The sequence below is a fragment of the Corapipo altera genome, unplaced genomic scaffold, assembly GCF_003945725.1.
Source record: "Corapipo altera isolate COAL_440 unplaced genomic scaffold, ASM394572v1 48b, whole genome shotgun sequence".
Taxonomy (NCBI): domain Eukaryota; kingdom Metazoa; phylum Chordata; class Aves; order Passeriformes; family Pipridae; genus Corapipo; species Corapipo altera.
In genome coordinates, this window is record NW_020884884.1 from 15788707 (window position 1) to 15805069 (window position 16363).

The 16363-nt window shown below is 42.7% G+C and overlaps 1 protein-coding gene and 1 long non-coding RNA gene across 2 annotated transcripts; one reads left to right on the forward strand and one right to left on the reverse strand.

Moving 5' to 3' along the window:
• The first annotated feature begins 2182 nt into the window (after positions 1 to 2182).
• LOC113946411 lies at positions 2183 to 15290 on the forward strand. Its single transcript, XR_003527417.1, has 3 exons — positions 2183 to 2197; positions 14315 to 14425; positions 14553 to 15290. It is a non-coding gene; the product is annotated as an uncharacterized LOC113946411 (long non-coding RNA).
• NANP (N-acetylneuraminic acid phosphatase) lies at positions 9957 to 14047 on the reverse strand. Its single transcript, XM_027641625.1, has 2 exons — positions 13867 to 14047; positions 9957 to 13625 (listed from the first exon to the last, which is right to left on the reverse strand). The coding sequence occupies exons 1-2, from the start codon at positions 13954 to 13956 to the stop codon at positions 12930 to 12932; spliced, it is 786 nt and encodes a 261-aa protein (XP_027497426.1). The 5' UTR covers positions 13957 to 14047; the 3' UTR covers positions 9957 to 12929.
• Positions 15291 to 16363: the final 1073 nt, after the last annotated feature.

The window sequence follows — 16363 nt, forward strand, 5'->3', positions numbered from 1 at the left end:
AGGAAGAATCTTCACACAGAGAAGATATATTTTGTTCTCGTTTAGGCTGCGTTTGTAGTAAGGTAGGTGTTAGATGTCTCTTTTCATATGACATATCTCAGGTATTTTCTTTGGGCCACATAGTTACATGGGATATTTTAAATAACAATTATGGACATCTCGTGCTGGGTGAACTAGATAGGTCCCAAAAGCGTATTTGAAAACATTCCAGGTGTCAGTGGGAAAGTGGAAGGTAATGAAGGTGATGGGTGCCATGGGCCCAGTGATTGTATCTGAAATACCTGCACATTTTGCTTGGTTTTCTGGTTTTTGGCATTTGTTTGCAAAGTGTAAGAAGCTCGTATCGTAATCTATTCTTAATGAAAAATGCAAACTATATGCAAAATATATAAATTTTATCTTAATTGTAGGGATATTTTCTTGAGATTTTGTCAGAAGATTTTGTACTAGAACATTTGCCTGAGGCCAACTCAGTGAGTCAGTCCAGTGTGCTGTCTGCAGAGGTGGCATGTTGTAGATGACTGAGTAGGAGGAGGATAGGAAGTAAGGCTGTTCCTTTCCCCAGTAAGCAGTTCTAGCTGCTGACCATAGGTGTGGCAGAAATTTCCAGAGGCATAAGCTGTATCCAGACCATTCTGTTCAGCATTTTCTTTTGGATGTGTCCTCCACAAACCAGTTTAATCTTCCAGAAAACATTTATACTTTGGCAATCACAACATGTTGTGGGAATTAATTCTGCATTTAACATGTAGGATGTCCCTCTTGCCTGATATTGATATAACTCACACTTGCCTTGGGCTCACCTGCAGAGATCCTGAGGTGCCATTGCTCAGAATTTCTCCACTTTCTTCTCAGCAGTGCTCAGACTAAGGTGCTTACTACTCTATATACTGGGTTCTTCTGCGTGCCAGAATGCTACATGCTGACAAATACTTCCAGCAGCTCTGGGTTTTGTCTTGGGAAATTCCAGGTAAACATGATCCCTCAGCCTCTTGCAGTTAACAGCTGCTACTTTTGCTCAAAGGGAATTCCCACTGACTTTGATCTGTGGGAGAGGACATCACCCTGCTTTGCACCATTACAGTGAGGTAATTAGCTAAAATTAGCTAAAATATTTGTCAAGGACATATGACAGTAGCAATTTTACATGCAGCAGGTCAGACTTTTCCACTGCTTATTTTAGTCATGCTTTGCTCTTTAAAAAGTTCTCTCTCCACTCCAATGAAAGAGGGAAAAAGAAAACAAGAGTAGCAAATATGGCACAAGGCACATAATTCCTTATTAGTCTTGTGAAATAGCCTTTTACAATCTCAGTGGTCAAAGCTGCAATGACCATTATATTAACTCTTCCAGACTTCTAGCATCAAAAGTTTGGTATTTTGTGTCATTCTGACATAAGTAAGGCACAAAGATCCTTTAAGATCATTGTACTCCCCACAGTTGGTGTGTGTGTCAAAAGGCAGTCACTTAAACAAGGTAGCATCCTACCTTCTAAGCACCAAGGAAAGGTCTCTGGGATGGTGTAATGGCATTTTCTCTGTGTAAACATCTGATAATATTAATTCACATTGAAAAATACCTCCTCTAACACTAAGTCCATTGAGAAAGCCCAAAAATGATCCAGGTTCTTTTAGGAGAAGACATGCAGCAGAAAATGTGGGGTTTGAGTGTGTACTCTAATTCACAGGAAGGAGGTGCTTCCCTGTGGCAACACTTCTCCTGCACAGCCGTGCCCTCAGGTGAGAAGAGTTGCTGACTGCAAGGGAAGGTTTTGAACCATGCCAATACTTCACTGTTTATTCGCATTATATGGACAGACCCTGCCCCCAAGCTGCTGTTCTTAGCCTTGGAGAGCTTCAGGGGAGGCTTTGCCTCATGTTCAGTGATGATGGCCACTAATCAGAGCCAAATATATCTGACTGTGAGCCCTGTCTCAACCTCGAGCTTGCTGTGTGACTATTAGCCAATCACTTTGGTTTGCTGAGTCTTGTTCTGTCTCTGCTAAGATGAAGACAACAGTATTTCTATGCCTCACAGTGGGAACACTCTTTGCTGTCCAGCATGTTCTCTTTGTCATCTTACAAGTTCTGTCAGGATAAAACCTAGGGATTTTTATACATTTTTTTCTCTGGTCGACTGAAGCAGTAGCAGCAGGTCCAGCTGTGCTGCTGGTAATCTGGCAGCCCTGGAGCTGCAGGTGGCTCACCAGCATGTTGAGCTGCTGTCCTGTCTACACACAGCATCAGATGAGTGCCAAGTGTACACTGTGTAAGGTGTACTACACCTCATGGTACAAGTTTCTGAAATGCAGAAGCCCACTGCAGGTGTTGGTCAGTTTTTCTGTGCTCTTGGGGTCAGTGTGGTGACTGGAGTGGGACAGCCTGTGATGGGGCAGTTGGACTGGGGTGTTAGAGACAGTGAGCTGGATCTGCTGAAAAACTGATCCCAAACTGCCACCTGCTGAGCCTGGAAGAAACATGCAGCAGAAATTCCTGCCTGTGTTCAAGGCTTCCTCAGGAGGGAACCTAAAGCGTGACTGTGTGCCAAAATCCAAGTCAGTAGCCAGGGGCAGATACTAAACACAGTGTCACTGGGCACATGAATGAAAGTTAGCCCACATCTTCAGGTGCCCAAACAGGAACAGTGGTGTTGAATGTAGAACCATGGCTTGAATTGCTGATCTGGGGGTGTAGCCAAGAACTCTACAGAGTGAGAAAAAATACGATATAGTAGCAGATAACAGATTACAGTAATCCTTTACATGTGGTCCTAGAAATAAAGTTCTGCTGTGTTGTTTAATTATAGGAAGAGGAGCTTATCACGAGAATTTTGAAATCATAAAGATGCCACTGCAGCATCAGATGCAGGAAAAAACTTCCTTTTTCTTTAAATAAATCAAAAGCCTTCACAATATAAATCAAATTCAGCTCAAGTACAGCACACCAGTACTTAGAAAGCTGGATTTTGTTTGGCACCATGATGTTATAGCAAACTTGTTGCAGATCCTCTTCATGATGCTCATTTTCAACTGACTATTGAACAGTTTGCGAAATACATCACAGATCCTCATACTTAAAATAAAGATAATAATTATCCACCTAGATCAAAACCTCTTGTAAGACATTTATGCCATTTATGTTTACAATGCCCAGGAAAATGAGATCTCATAATAATTTATGATGTCTGGAGGGCAGTGTGAAGTGAAAAGAAGACTGTTTGGATTTAATTTATACTTAACAAGTATGCTTTATTTTTAAAATAGTGCAGGAGAAAAAAATAAGGAGCATGGAAACAAACAACTACTACCAACAACAAAACAACAGCCCAAAACTATGTTTATATATACATGTAGCAAACCTCTAATGCCACCTGCTGAGGAAACACTGAAAATGAGAAAAAAGTCTCCAGCAGACCACTAATTGCATTATTCTTGTTACTGATTTCTTTTAAAATTTATATTATATAAAAAAAAAGAAAATATTTTAAGAAAATTAGATGTGTTACTCTGAGTATAATCAAGTGCTTGTACATTCAAATACCCAAGTGATAGGAGTTTCGTTTCAACCCTACTCCAGACACGGACTCCTTGTAATCAAGAATTGGTCCCACTGTTCAATTTTCTTTCTTCACTCCTAAATTAGCCATCAAAAAAATTATCCTGAAATACATTTCCATCTTTTAATGCATGAAGGATAGCTTATGAGCTGCACTGACTCCTTAAGGATATCACTTTAGCACTCATCAATAGAGGAAAAAAAGCCATTTTCTTAAGCAAACCCTGTTATAGAGCAAGTACATACAACCCCAAAATACAGCATTGGTCTTTCTTAGTAGAAAATAGGAATAGGAAAACAGTGAGGCTTATTTTTTAATATCATCAGAATATTTTAAGCTAGCATGAACCTGCTGATATCTGAACAGCTGTACTGTGGCATTAAATGCACAGAATGGGTCAGGTTGAAAAGGATCACTGGTGAGGTCATCTGGTCCATCTTCCCTGCTCAAGTAGGGTCCCTAGAGCATGTTATTCAGGACTGTATCTAGAGTTTTGCCAGTGAGGGAGACTCCACAATGTCTCTGAGTGATCTGTTCCAGTGTTTGGTCACCTGCACAGGAAAGAAGTTCTTCCTCATGTTCAGGAGGAACTTCCTGTGCATCAGTTTGTGCCTATTGCTTCTTGTCCTATTGCTTGCACCACTAAGCAGAGCCTGGATCCATCCGCTTGGCACCTCCCTTCAGAAACTTATAGACATTGATGTGATCTCCTCTCAGACGCCTCTCCTGGCAGCTCAACAGGCACAGCTGCTTCAACCCTTCCTCATAAAAGAGATGCTCCGGTCCCTTAATCATCTTTGTAACCCTGCACTGGACCCACTCCAGGAGCTCCATGTCTCTCTTGCGCTGAGGAGCTCAGAATTGGACACAGCACTCCAGATACAGCCTCAGCAGGGCTGAGTAGAGGGGCAGGATCATCTCCCCTGACCTGCTGGCAATGCTTTTCCTAACGCACTCCAGGATACCATTGGCCTTCTTGGCCCACCAGGGCACACTGCTGGCTCAGGGACAGTTTGTTGTCCACCAGGACCCCCAGGTCCTTCTCCTCAGAGCTGCTTTTCAGCAGATTGGCCCCCAGCCTGTACTGGTGCAGTGGGTTGTTCCTCCCCAGGTGCAGGACCCTGCATTTGCCTTTGTGGAATTTCAGAGGGTTCCTCTCTGCCCATCTCTCCAAGTTGTCGAGATTCTTCTAAAAGGCTACACACTGGGGTACTGGTCACTTCTTCCAGCTTTGTGTCATCATCAAACTCACTGAGGAGACACTATACCCCTTCATCTAAGTTATTAATGAACAAGTTAAACCTTTGGGGAACACCACTAGTGACAGGCCTCCAACTAGACTGTGTGATCTGTCATTCAGCCAGTTCTCAATCCATCTCATCGTCTACTCATCCAGTCCAGACTTCCTGAGTTTGCCTATGACGCTATTGTGAGAGACAATGTCGAATGGTGAATCCAGGTCAATTACAATTCTTCCTGCCAGCTTATTATAAAATCATTATGCAGTATTCAGAAGTGTCTTCTTTGCTCATTGTTCATTGGTACAGAGCTTAAGCTGCAGGGAAGGCTGTTAAGTCAACCTGAAGACTGCCAAGGCTTGTAAGATGTGGGAAATGCAAATTCTAAAGCTAAAGGGATTTTTCTCTGCATTTCTCTACATCTCGTGTGATACTTACCCTGCAAATATACACAAACACTGCTGCTCTACAGAAAAGAGAAAACCAAATGAAAAGTCGTTTGGATGGACGGAGTATTGTTAGACAGTATTCAAAATAAAACAAATGGAAATTGTTAACTAGGTAGATTTATCTCAAAGTAAAATACCTGTAAAGTAGGGGCTTGTTTCATTTTGAGATAGAGCATATAAATACAGTGTAAAGCTATAATAATACAATAGTAAGATGGACCTCTGGCTGCAGCAGTAGCATTTTTTAAAACAGACATAATAACATTTCACAAAGTAACAGGATAAAGACAACAAATATATCAAATTAGTTTAGGTATCAAGTTGTTAAGCACCTTTTGAAGTTCTTTCAGATGAGAGGGATGGAAGCAGAAAAGTATTTTTAACCAGTTACATTTACTGAAAGGAGAATAAACAAGCTGTTTGTGTCGTTTATGCATTTTCTTCCTGAAAGGAAAAAAGGACTTAGAACATTCAGGACCCTTCTCATTTAAATGTCTGAAACAAAACACAATGGAAGGCATCAACAGTTCGGAAAACAAAGGCTGTCAATCCATCGACTGCATACTTCCTGATAAATCCTAACCCCAGTGAGATTTAACAGGCCACATCATTAACAGCAAAGACCACCACACCAGCAGCACAAATGAAAGCTGTTAAGCCTATCAAACAGACAGATGTGCAACACATTACTGTGCAGAGGAAAACAGCACAGTAGCTTTGAGGATACTCATTGGCCTAATTCATGAAAAGAATAAAAGAGAAGAATCTACTGAGACATTTAATACTCATATAGCGGAAGAACTAATAAAACAGATATTTTGACACATAATAGTTTCAATTCCAGTTGGACCTTTCTGTTACACTGGTTACTGCTTCAGGAAAATGGTCTTCCCACATCTACCTGAATGCAGTACCATCAAGCAGACTCAGCAACAACGCAAGGAAATTGATGCCTAAAGTCCAGGAGGAAAAACTCACCAGGCAATATTAGTATAGATAAAATATAGAGCAGGTCTTTGATGAAGGCCTTCTGGTGCTAGGAGTACGAAGGCACATGCCCGTGTCCAGGGGTTCTACAATTTTATAGTACTATCCATCCAATCCAAGAACTGTCTGCCCCCAGATCCTCCCCAGAATTGTCCCCCTGGCATGCTTCCCCAGAATTGAGTTGGAGGTTTCAAGACCTCTTTCTTCCTCTTCTTCCTCCTCCTCGTCCTTCCGGCACGCGTTATCCTCAGAGCTTCTCCAAGGTTCCACGCCTCCAAAGTTGCTTTGGCTACAACCTTGTTGGTGATATCTTGTTGTTTCGGCCTAGGGTGCATATGTTCTTAAACAGGGGGTGTTTGCTATAGTCTTTCCTTGAAAAAAACTCTAGACAAGTCTAAAGAATTTAGAAAACTTGATATATAGTGTGAGAAAAGGTTCGATAAACTGCTATTCTGAAGTGTGAGAAACTACATAGCTATACTAAAAATCCATGTTTACTGCACAGCTACATTAAAATCTACAAAAAGCTAAAAATCCTAAAAATTCTAAGGCATCAAAATAAGAATTTGCTCATCTGATGCTCACCAGGATGGATTTTGACTGGAAAATATAACATGTTGAAATACTTTCCACTTCATCTTCACGGTTTCCATCTTAGCTTCCCCGGCAAAAAAAAGCCATAACTATTCTAAGTTACTAGAATTCTAAGTTACTGAAATCACTGAAAAGTATGAAAGTTTCCTAATTTCTTGATCTAAAGCATAGATCTTAGATTACCACAGTCATAAATGCTCAGATACACCTCTGTAACTCACTGGCCCTGTATTTTGTTCCATGTGGAGGAGTTACCATTCCTGGAGGTGTTTAAGGAAAGACTGGTTGTGGCACTCAGTGCCACAGTCTAGTTGACATGGTGGTGTTCAGTCATAGGTTGGATTCTACAATTTCAGAAGTCTTTTCCAAGCTAAATCATTCTTTGATTTCCAGTGCAAAATACAAAATGCACCTAACAAATACGTGTATTCACAGACTAAATATTTTGAATAAAATGTATATTAAAATGTAGTTGAAGCTAACACATGTAGTTTCTTCCACGTTGTCTAGTAATGTTATTCCCAAAATATGAATAAGTTGGATTTTCTCAGTGTGAAAGTATTATTTTTGAACATAACTGACAGAAAAATTATTATGGCCAGTCACAGACTCAACAGACACTGGGAAACTGGCAAAATGATGAGTACTGTTTTGTTTTCCTCACAACAGTAACTTCTTACCTTAACTGATCATCAACACTGATTTTGAAACTTAGAGAGAAGTATCTTAGATTTGGTATTTGAAACTTGCCTTTAAAACCTTAATATCTATAGGTGACTAACAGAGGATTTTGTTTGGAGGCTTGTTTTTCCTTTTTTCTTTTTTTTTTTTTAATTCAAACATTTTTACTTTTTTTCTTTTTAATGACAAATTTGCCTAGTCTCTGTGACACGAAAGTAAGTTTCTTTGGAGGAAAGACCATTTAAAACAAATACACGCTTGCAGCACACAACTGCTGCAAAGCTGGTACTAAATGTATGTTCTTAGCACGATCTTGCAAGAAAAGATGGCTGTCTTCCAGTGGTTTTCATTGCAGTGCTCTGCAAATTTCATCCCAAATGCTAGATATCATTGTGATTCAGAAAGATATGGAAACACAAGCAATGAAATAGATGATGGAGATCAATCAGCTGAGGGAGAAGTGGAAGGTAGAAGTCACTTGCAGATGATCTTACAGAAATGAGCATACAAATCTTTCTTAAACTTGTGAAGGTCCACTGATGTAAACGGCAACATTTTCTTATGTTAAATTAGACCCTATGAGATGCTATTATCTAGTCTTTGGTGAAGTGTTGACTTGAGAACCATGGCTTGCACTTTTAAAGTACTGAAATTTCATACATTAGCATCATAATTTAGTTTCATATTTTTAAGTGCATTTTTTTCTGGCATTTGAGGGCTGTTCAACAGAAGCCTCTCATGCAACCTTGCTTTTAGTAGAAGAAATAAAAGGTTAAAATACGCTATATGGAGCAGGCGACGTAATTCTCTGTGTCTAGGTCCCTTGCAACATAGGCAAAAAGTTGCAGTTTTTGCTGTAGGCACAGCTGACATCATCTCTACATTGTTGTGTCTCTTGTATGTGCACAGCGTGATCTAGAAAGCGGGTCATAATGGAGACAATCCCACTGCAAGGCTGATAGTACAAGCTGTGCACAAAAGAACTGTATACAGCTACATACAGCAGAGATACATTGCCTTTCTATTTGTTGTACTTCTCAATGTGTTCAAATGATTTCCAGATGATGAGTTTTGTTAGTACAGAATTAAGGTAGGATTTTAAATTTTGTTTAAAGGCCTCATGATAACCTGGCACATTTTAGAGCCAAAGCTGAAAAAGTAATCACTACATATCTGAACAGGAGAAATTGCTATGATGGTCTACTTCAATTTAGTTCAAAGCCCTCTTACTGGTGTTGTCATGTCACAGAAGCTTCAGAGGAAAAGGTAAATAGAACTGGTTCAGGTTAGAGGGGGTGCAGCAAGTTGTCCATTGTCTGTAGTTCAGGAAATACAAAAACCTTTACCTTTTACCCCATCCAAACTTCTTATCTCTTTGCATTAACTTAGTATTCTAATTAAAGGTACTTATTTCCTGTATAAAACATCCAGGTCACATTCCAAGATCCCTAACTTTTTGCTAAAGTTTTCAAGCGCGTAAGAAAACACCCTCATTTCTGAGGCTGTCACTGTCCAGCTTAATGCCTTCCACATACAAAGCTTTCTCAACAAGAGCAGAGATCCTGTGCTGTGCAGGTCTGTGATATTTCAGACAGCTGGTTGGCGTGGCCAAGAGCCCATGGTAGAGGCTGAGCCCCCCTTTACTCAGTTTAATGCCCTATCCTCATCTATAGTACTTTTAAGTACTTCCTTACCTCTCCCCTTCTGTCTCCACAGGTCCAGAAGATGGACAATTTGTTCCATTACCAATGGAAAACTGCCAGGGCAAAGCTTGCTTTTCTGCAGCTGAGAAAGCCACAAGGTGAGCAACCTCCCACTCTCCCCTCTCCTAAGTCACATAGAAGTCAGTGCAGCAATAGCTCAGATACGGCTTCGTGCACCCATAACCTGCTGGAATGGGTGCCCTGGACTTGAGATGTCTCTGTTTGTCTTCTCTGTTTTGCAACCTGTTTTTACGCTGCTGCAGCAGCCAGTGCCACGACATCAGGACACACGGGCTTATCTGAGCTGGCATTCAGCTTGGTAAGTCAAGTTCAACTAGCAAAGAACTGCAGTTAGCAATTCAACACACACAATCAGTCCAAGAATCTTCATAAAGACATAATTACATTCCAGCCTCTGTTTAAAATTATGGAAATTACACCCAGTCATCACATCTAAATGTGAATTCATGGATTTTAAAGCCTAATTCTGTGCTATTTTTAAAAAGAAACAAAACTCTTGCCTTTTGTTGTAAACTGGGTCTCAAACGTATTTCTCCACAGCAATACAGAGCATTAAAACATATGTTTTATACATAAAATACTTTTATTAGACTAGTACATGGGTTATTTTAAATCAAGAATTAAAATACAGTTGGTATTAAACTATTGTTTCAGTTCATTTCACTAAAGTCAAAGTTGCTGTAGATTACTCAGGAGGTAATATTTATCTGGAAAAAAATATTTTTAAAAAATATAAGTAGACTTTCTTTCTCATCTTTTTATTCAGCATGTTTTGGCTATATAATTTAAACTAGACAAGTTAGCTAATAGAGCATAATACTAAGCAAAACCAGAACTTAACTGGAACTGTTAATAAACTGTTTTACTGATCTGTTCCTGCTTCTGATGTGAAAATTATCCCATCACTACATTTATGCTTTCATTTCATTAAATACAATTATTTTTCATTGTGCTCTCTGAAAGAGCTCCATCCAAGAAAAACATTTAGAGATACTCCAGATACCTAATCCAGCTTATTGGGTAAGTCTGCTCCTAAGAAGACTCCTAGACAGAGAAAACTCTTCTATTGTTTCTTCTTGTTTTATAGAAGCATCATAACACTCTTTACCTACTTGGCCACCAGCCACATCCTGGTACAGTACTCAGAAATGGAAAAACATACTCGGGTGTGGACTCTACAGACCACACTGTCACCTAAGCATTCAGTTACAGTGGTTTTCCATAGAGTTGGCAATGTAAGAAAACAGCTGGCCACAGCAAAACAAAGAGCAGTCTCTTCTAAAACGAGAGACCCTTTATACAATAAACAGGCTCAGTGTGCCACTTCAGAATGATGCAGTGGCAAGACAATATAAGCCTCAACTTAGATTAAAAAATGGTAACCTGGTGTATATATATCTTTCGAGCCCACAGATAGACTTGCGAATTATTTCAATTTGCTGTTCTAAATATCAGCTGTATCAGAAACCTCATTCTGGCCTAAGTTCTACTATCTTGCTGCTGTGCAAACAAGGCAAAGTTAGTTATCCTGCAGCTCCTTTGGGATGCAAGCAATGTTGTTGCTTTTGTTTCAGATAGTATGGTTACATTACTTCAGGGATCGTGTAACCTTTTGGATACATTTCTATTTTTACATGGTATCTCTCATAGGCTCAATGACAATAATTTTTCTGTCAATCCTCAGTTGAAAGAAATCTTATTAGCAATGCTTTGCTCATCACCTAAACCAGTGGCTGTTTTCATGCTCCTCAAATGCAAAATAAAATTTTAACTTAGGTCTCTTCCTTCAGTAAGAAAGGTGTGTCAAGTCAGACCCACTGAGTCTTGTTATTGTACCACTGTAATGGGATCATTTTCAGCATGTGCCCCCCATTTCCTCAGAGGAATAAGCGGGGCCTGTCTCTGTGCTCTTCATTGATCCTGATGTCTGAACAGTCTTGGCTAGATAGGGTGAAGAACCTGGACTGCTTTACCTTTTTTAAGGGACAATTGGATGAAAGGGGTTCCAGCTTTAATAAGTATTTCCTTTTCTTCCCCTCCCCCCCCCCACTGTAGGAGCAATATAAGTTGATGCAACTTAAACTCCTTGTCACATAATTTAACCCAGACCAGTAACACCCTCATGATGTAACATCCCATCCTGATGACTGTCATTCTATGAAAGACTTAACTGCATTAACTTAAATTCATGTCAAGTTAAAAGGTGGAACCTCTCTCATATAGGATTTCTTCTGCACATCCATTTTATGGTACGTTTCTGTACTTTTTGCTGATCTTTTATTGCTGCCCATATGCCAGATATTCTTCTGCCAGCATCCAAATATATCTGTTCTCAAAAGATTTAACATGGATTTATTTTAAAATATAAAATTTGATTGTTCATACATAGTCTGATATTTATCGCAATGTATATATAGCAAACAGGGCAGAAAAACACAGATTTTCCAACAAGTGTTTACATTTCCATTTAATATGAGAATACTTTCCCGTTATATAGTAAGAATATGAAGTACAGAAAAAACAAATTAATATAATGATCTGGGAAAGAGAAATGTTACTGTTTTAGAGAGACATCTCCTGCATCTAGAGGAAATATCACACATACCTTATAAAGTTGTACACAGTACTGTAATATATATGACATAATTTTCCAATTTCTTGGAAGAGAATCATGAAAGCCATTTATAAACAACTAGCTCATATTTTCTCCAGAATAAATCACACGAATTACATGTAGAAACTGGAGTAAGGAGGGATTATATAGCAGTGCCATTAAAACAGTCTGAAAAAAGCACTGATCCTACAGTTGAATCTGAGTAGTCATACACCTGAGCAAGACCAAGAACAGTTTCTCCAAAAAGTCTGATCAAAATTCATTAATAAAATCAGACAGAACAATAATATTAGCATTTGAAGAGTATGACAGTACAGTAAGATCATTGAACATATCCCTGTTTTATCAATTACATTCCAACAAAAATCATAATCTGAATCACAAGGATACTGCATAGCTGCATAAGCACCAGGATAATATAAAGTAAAAGCTTATCCGTCAAGTCCCTCTGATAAAAGGTCCCCTATAAAAATGCCAATTTTTAATGTACTTTTAAGTACTTATGGCAAGAGGTACTGATTCCAAAAACGAAAAGTCACTGCAAAGTCTGAAAAAAAATCTAAAACTTGAAAAAAAAATCAAAAGTAGAGCATTTTCTAATGGTCTGAGAAACAGCAAAATTCACTCCAGTTCCTGAGATAAATTGCAGATCAATTGTGAAAATTTACCAGATTGTACCGCACTCTCTTTCCCACCTTCTCTTACACACTGCACACAAGGTCGGCACTGAAGCATCTACTAAACTCACAAGTCAGCAAAGCATGTGAAAGCTCAAAACATTCACATTTCCTTTTCCATTATAAAAACAAGAGACTGGCAACTTAGGTGAGAGACAGATAGACTTTTACCACAGTCTGTCAAAATAATTTCCAGGCAGAGGCAGTTGTTTTAAACTAACTGCACTTACATCTTTTAAAACTAATATAATTTTGTGTTTCTAGCCTGTTTTCACTGACAACTGTGCTCTTATTCATGCATCTACTGTTTAAAAGAGCATTCCGTACATGAGTTCAAACTCCTGGGGTCAAATTTTTTAAAAGAGCATGTGTCACCTAACAGCTCAGCAGGTCTCTGTATGCTGGAACCATCAATGTGCTTCATTGCTACTAGCCATATGGTCAGTTCCTAACTTAGCATTAATGTTGTGCTCCATCTTCTGTAAAACTGCTGGAAGATCCAGAACAGAAGAAATAATATAATGAGGTACTGGGGCGGTATCTACCGGGGTGGTCATTGCTTTGTTTAACCAGACCGTTGCTTTCAAGCCAGCATTCAGGCCTCCTTGAATATCTGTATCTAAAGAGTCACCAACCATCACACACTCTGCGGGCTGCACCCCCAGGAGATCGCAGCAGTAATGAAATATGGATGGCGCCGGTTTCTCTTCTTTCTGCTCTCCCCCTACAACGATAGCATCGAAGTAGGGCTGGCAGGCGCACGCCTCGATCTTCTCCCTCTGCGTCTGCCTGTCGCCGTTCGTGAGGAGCAGCAGGCGAACCCTCTTCCGCAGCTCCGTGAGCATCCCCCGCGTGTCCTCGGCCAGCGTCAGGTGCTGCAGCCGCGTCGTCTTCCACAGGTAATAGCACTCGGCCGCCAGGTCGCGGTTCGCCTCCCCCCCGATGGTCTCCTGGATCGCCTCCTCCCAGTGCGAGATCCGCAGGTCGGTGATGCACATCTTGGCGGGATCGTGGCACTCCTTGAGAAGCTTGGCCTGGACCTTGTCGCAGATGGCGCGTGCCTCTTCCTCCCCGTAGCGGTGCTTGGACTGCAGGGCGCTGATCACCTGCAAGGGACACGGGGCCGCGCGTCAGGGCGCTGCGGGGGCGCGCGGCGCGCTCCCGGGAGCGGCCCCCAGCTGCATGTGGGCAGGGGAGGGGAGCGCGACACTCGCGGCCCCGCGGCCGCCGGGCCGGGAAGAGCCGGGCCGGGAAGAGCCGGGCCGGGAAGAGCCGGGCCGGGAAGAGCCGGGCCGGGAAGAGCCGGTGGCCGCGGACCTAGCGCCGGGAAGGGGACAGGGGCAGTACCTCCTCGATGGCGCGGCGCCCGGCCGCCGCCGTGTCCACCAGCGTGTTGTCCAGGTCGAAGAACACCGCCTTGACGCCGTGCAGCCCCATGGCGCCGCCTCCCGCGCGAGCCGCCCCGCTGGAACAGCGGAAGGGAGCGCCCCGAGCCGCCGGCACAGCCGCCCGTGCCGGGCACAGCGCGGCGGGGCCGCCCGGGGCCTCCCGGACCCGCCCCGGGCCCGCCCCTCGCGTCAGGCCCGAGGGGCGGTGCAGGAGGGGAGCGAGTTCCCCGCTGGGCGATGGAGGGAGCTCAGCCCTCCCCGCCGGGAAACTCACGGAAGGCCCTGGAATGGGCTGTGAGGAGACCCCGCCTGGATCCCGAGAGCTTGGGCGGGGAAGAAAAGGCTGCGGGAGCTCCGGTGCCCTGGGGTCTGCAGTGTTTTCTGTCGTGCCGGCCGCGGGTGGGGAGCAGAACGCAGAGGGAAAGGGAGACGTGGTGGGGCGGCGGCTGAGCCCGGGATTAGACTGCACCTGTCTGAGGAGGGAGTAGGAAAGAAAGAAAGGAGGGAGGGAGGGAGGGGTGAGCAGGCGTGCGGGACGGTACGGTACCGCGGTCGCGGGTGTGGCGGGGGGTGGTGCCACGCCGTGGGATTTTTGGTGTTTGGTTTGGTGGTTTTTTTGTTTGGTAATTTTTTTCCAATGTTTAGGAATGCTCTCTAGGTGAGACAACGGACAGCTGGCATCTGATTGGAAAATACCTGTTGAAATGCTGCCAGGGAACAGCTTTGCCGTGAAAAGATTCCTCCCGCGGCGCTTCCACCGGGGAAGGACCGCGCGGTGGTTCTGGCTCCCGTTCCTTGCCTGTTGCCGGCCTTTGGCGGTAGCTTCGCTCCCTGTGCCGGCCCTGGAGATAGCGGCCTCCCTGGTGTCATACCCGCGGCTGCTGTCGCTGGAGAAGCCTGTTACCAGCCTTGTAAAAGGTCACCAGCGAGGTCTCTACACGGTGTCGCTGGCGCGTGGCTCCCAAAGATGCCGAAGTCTGTAGGTTTGCACTTCAGAGCATTCCGTGCACGGGCGTTGGTGAACAGGGAGGGAGGACACGTGCACGAGGGAGAAGGAGGACACACGGGACAGATTCGATTCATTTCGCCTTTCTCGGCTTCCCTGTTGCCTTCTGGAGCGCGTTGTCCCGCAGAGTCGCCTGCAGGCAAAGCAAACCATAGCACCGGTATTGAATCATCCATAAACAAATGTTCGTGATAAAGCCAAAGTCAGTAACTCCACTATTTGGGGAACTGGCATGATAATAAAATATTTGAAGTTCCAAAGGTCAATATTTTCTAAAGCAAATGAGTCGGAAAGGCATTCAGATGAAGACCTGAACGGCTTGGTAGGAAGTTTTTTAAGTGTATGTACCAAATGCTGTTCCAGAATAGATCATTTAACAGCAGGCTTGATTGCTCAAGTAATATTCCAATTGTTCTTTGACAATGTTTTGATAAACATTGATAAATTGATAAAATTTTTATCAGCCAGCAAGCAAATTTTGTTAATTTGATTGGTATGTAATACTGCTGATGTTGATTAGGCATTAATAACTGACTGCAATTAGCAAAGCTGAAGGAAACTGTTTCTTACAGGAGAAACTGGAAGTTCACCTTTAGGTCAGTTTCAGTTCTGCAAACTGCACCTTGGATACTAATCTCTTTTTCTGATAAAAGATGTTGAGTCACACACAAGGCCAAAATAAGCTGTTCTCTAGAGCTTGGTATATGACAATTAGAATTACAGAAGGCAAGCCTTTAAGGAGAGAGGAGGATTCTGAGAAGAAATAGAGATGGCTAAGGATTCTGTAAGTTAAGGCAATAGGAGGAGTTTTAATAAAATTTTTCTAGTTGACTTTAATAAAATGCACTACTTTCACTTGATAAAATGGAAAAGGTGTTAGGCATGAGGATTTCGTGTGCCTTTACTGAATTACTGTTGTGAGATCCTGGATCTGAATCTCACTGAATTATTGATATGGGTCAGAACCAACTCACTGTGAGTGTGTGTGTGCATGTGGGGAAGGGCTGGGCCTGGACCTGCAGATCCCTGGTAAGGCCTGCGCATAAGGCCTGTGCTGAGGGTGCAGGGCAAAGCTGGAAGGCAAGGTCTGCAGCCTATGCAGAGCACACGGCATCACTGAAGGCCCTGCAGTTGGGCTGTCAGTCAAGGCAGACCTGACTGGTAACCTGTGCACTACACCCCTGCAGCCTGTGACTGGCCACAGCAAAACTCACTCTAGCCTGGAAGGCACTGACTGGATATCCTGCCTGGGAGGGAAAACTGAACTCTATAAGTACTCCATATGGTCTCTCCTGCAGCCTGAACCATGTGAGTTGGTAACAATTTCTTTCCTCTTCTCCTCCTTTTCTCTTCTCCCTCTCCTGCTGGCACCACATGAATCATTGAATCTTGTCAGAAACTATTCTCTACTCCGTTCTCTCTACTCCGTTCTCTCTACTCCGTTCTCTCT

Excerpts from the sequence above, each read along its gene's own strand:
- NANP (XM_027641625.1), bottom strand. The coding sequence starts at position 13,956 with ATGGGGCTGCACGGCGTCAAGGCGGTGTTCTTCGACCTGGACAACACG. Across the intron at positions 13,626-13,866 it reads GGCGCCGCGCCATCGAGGAG|GTGATCAGCGCCCTGCAGTC; the intron begins GTACTGCCCCTG and ends TGTCCCTTGCAG.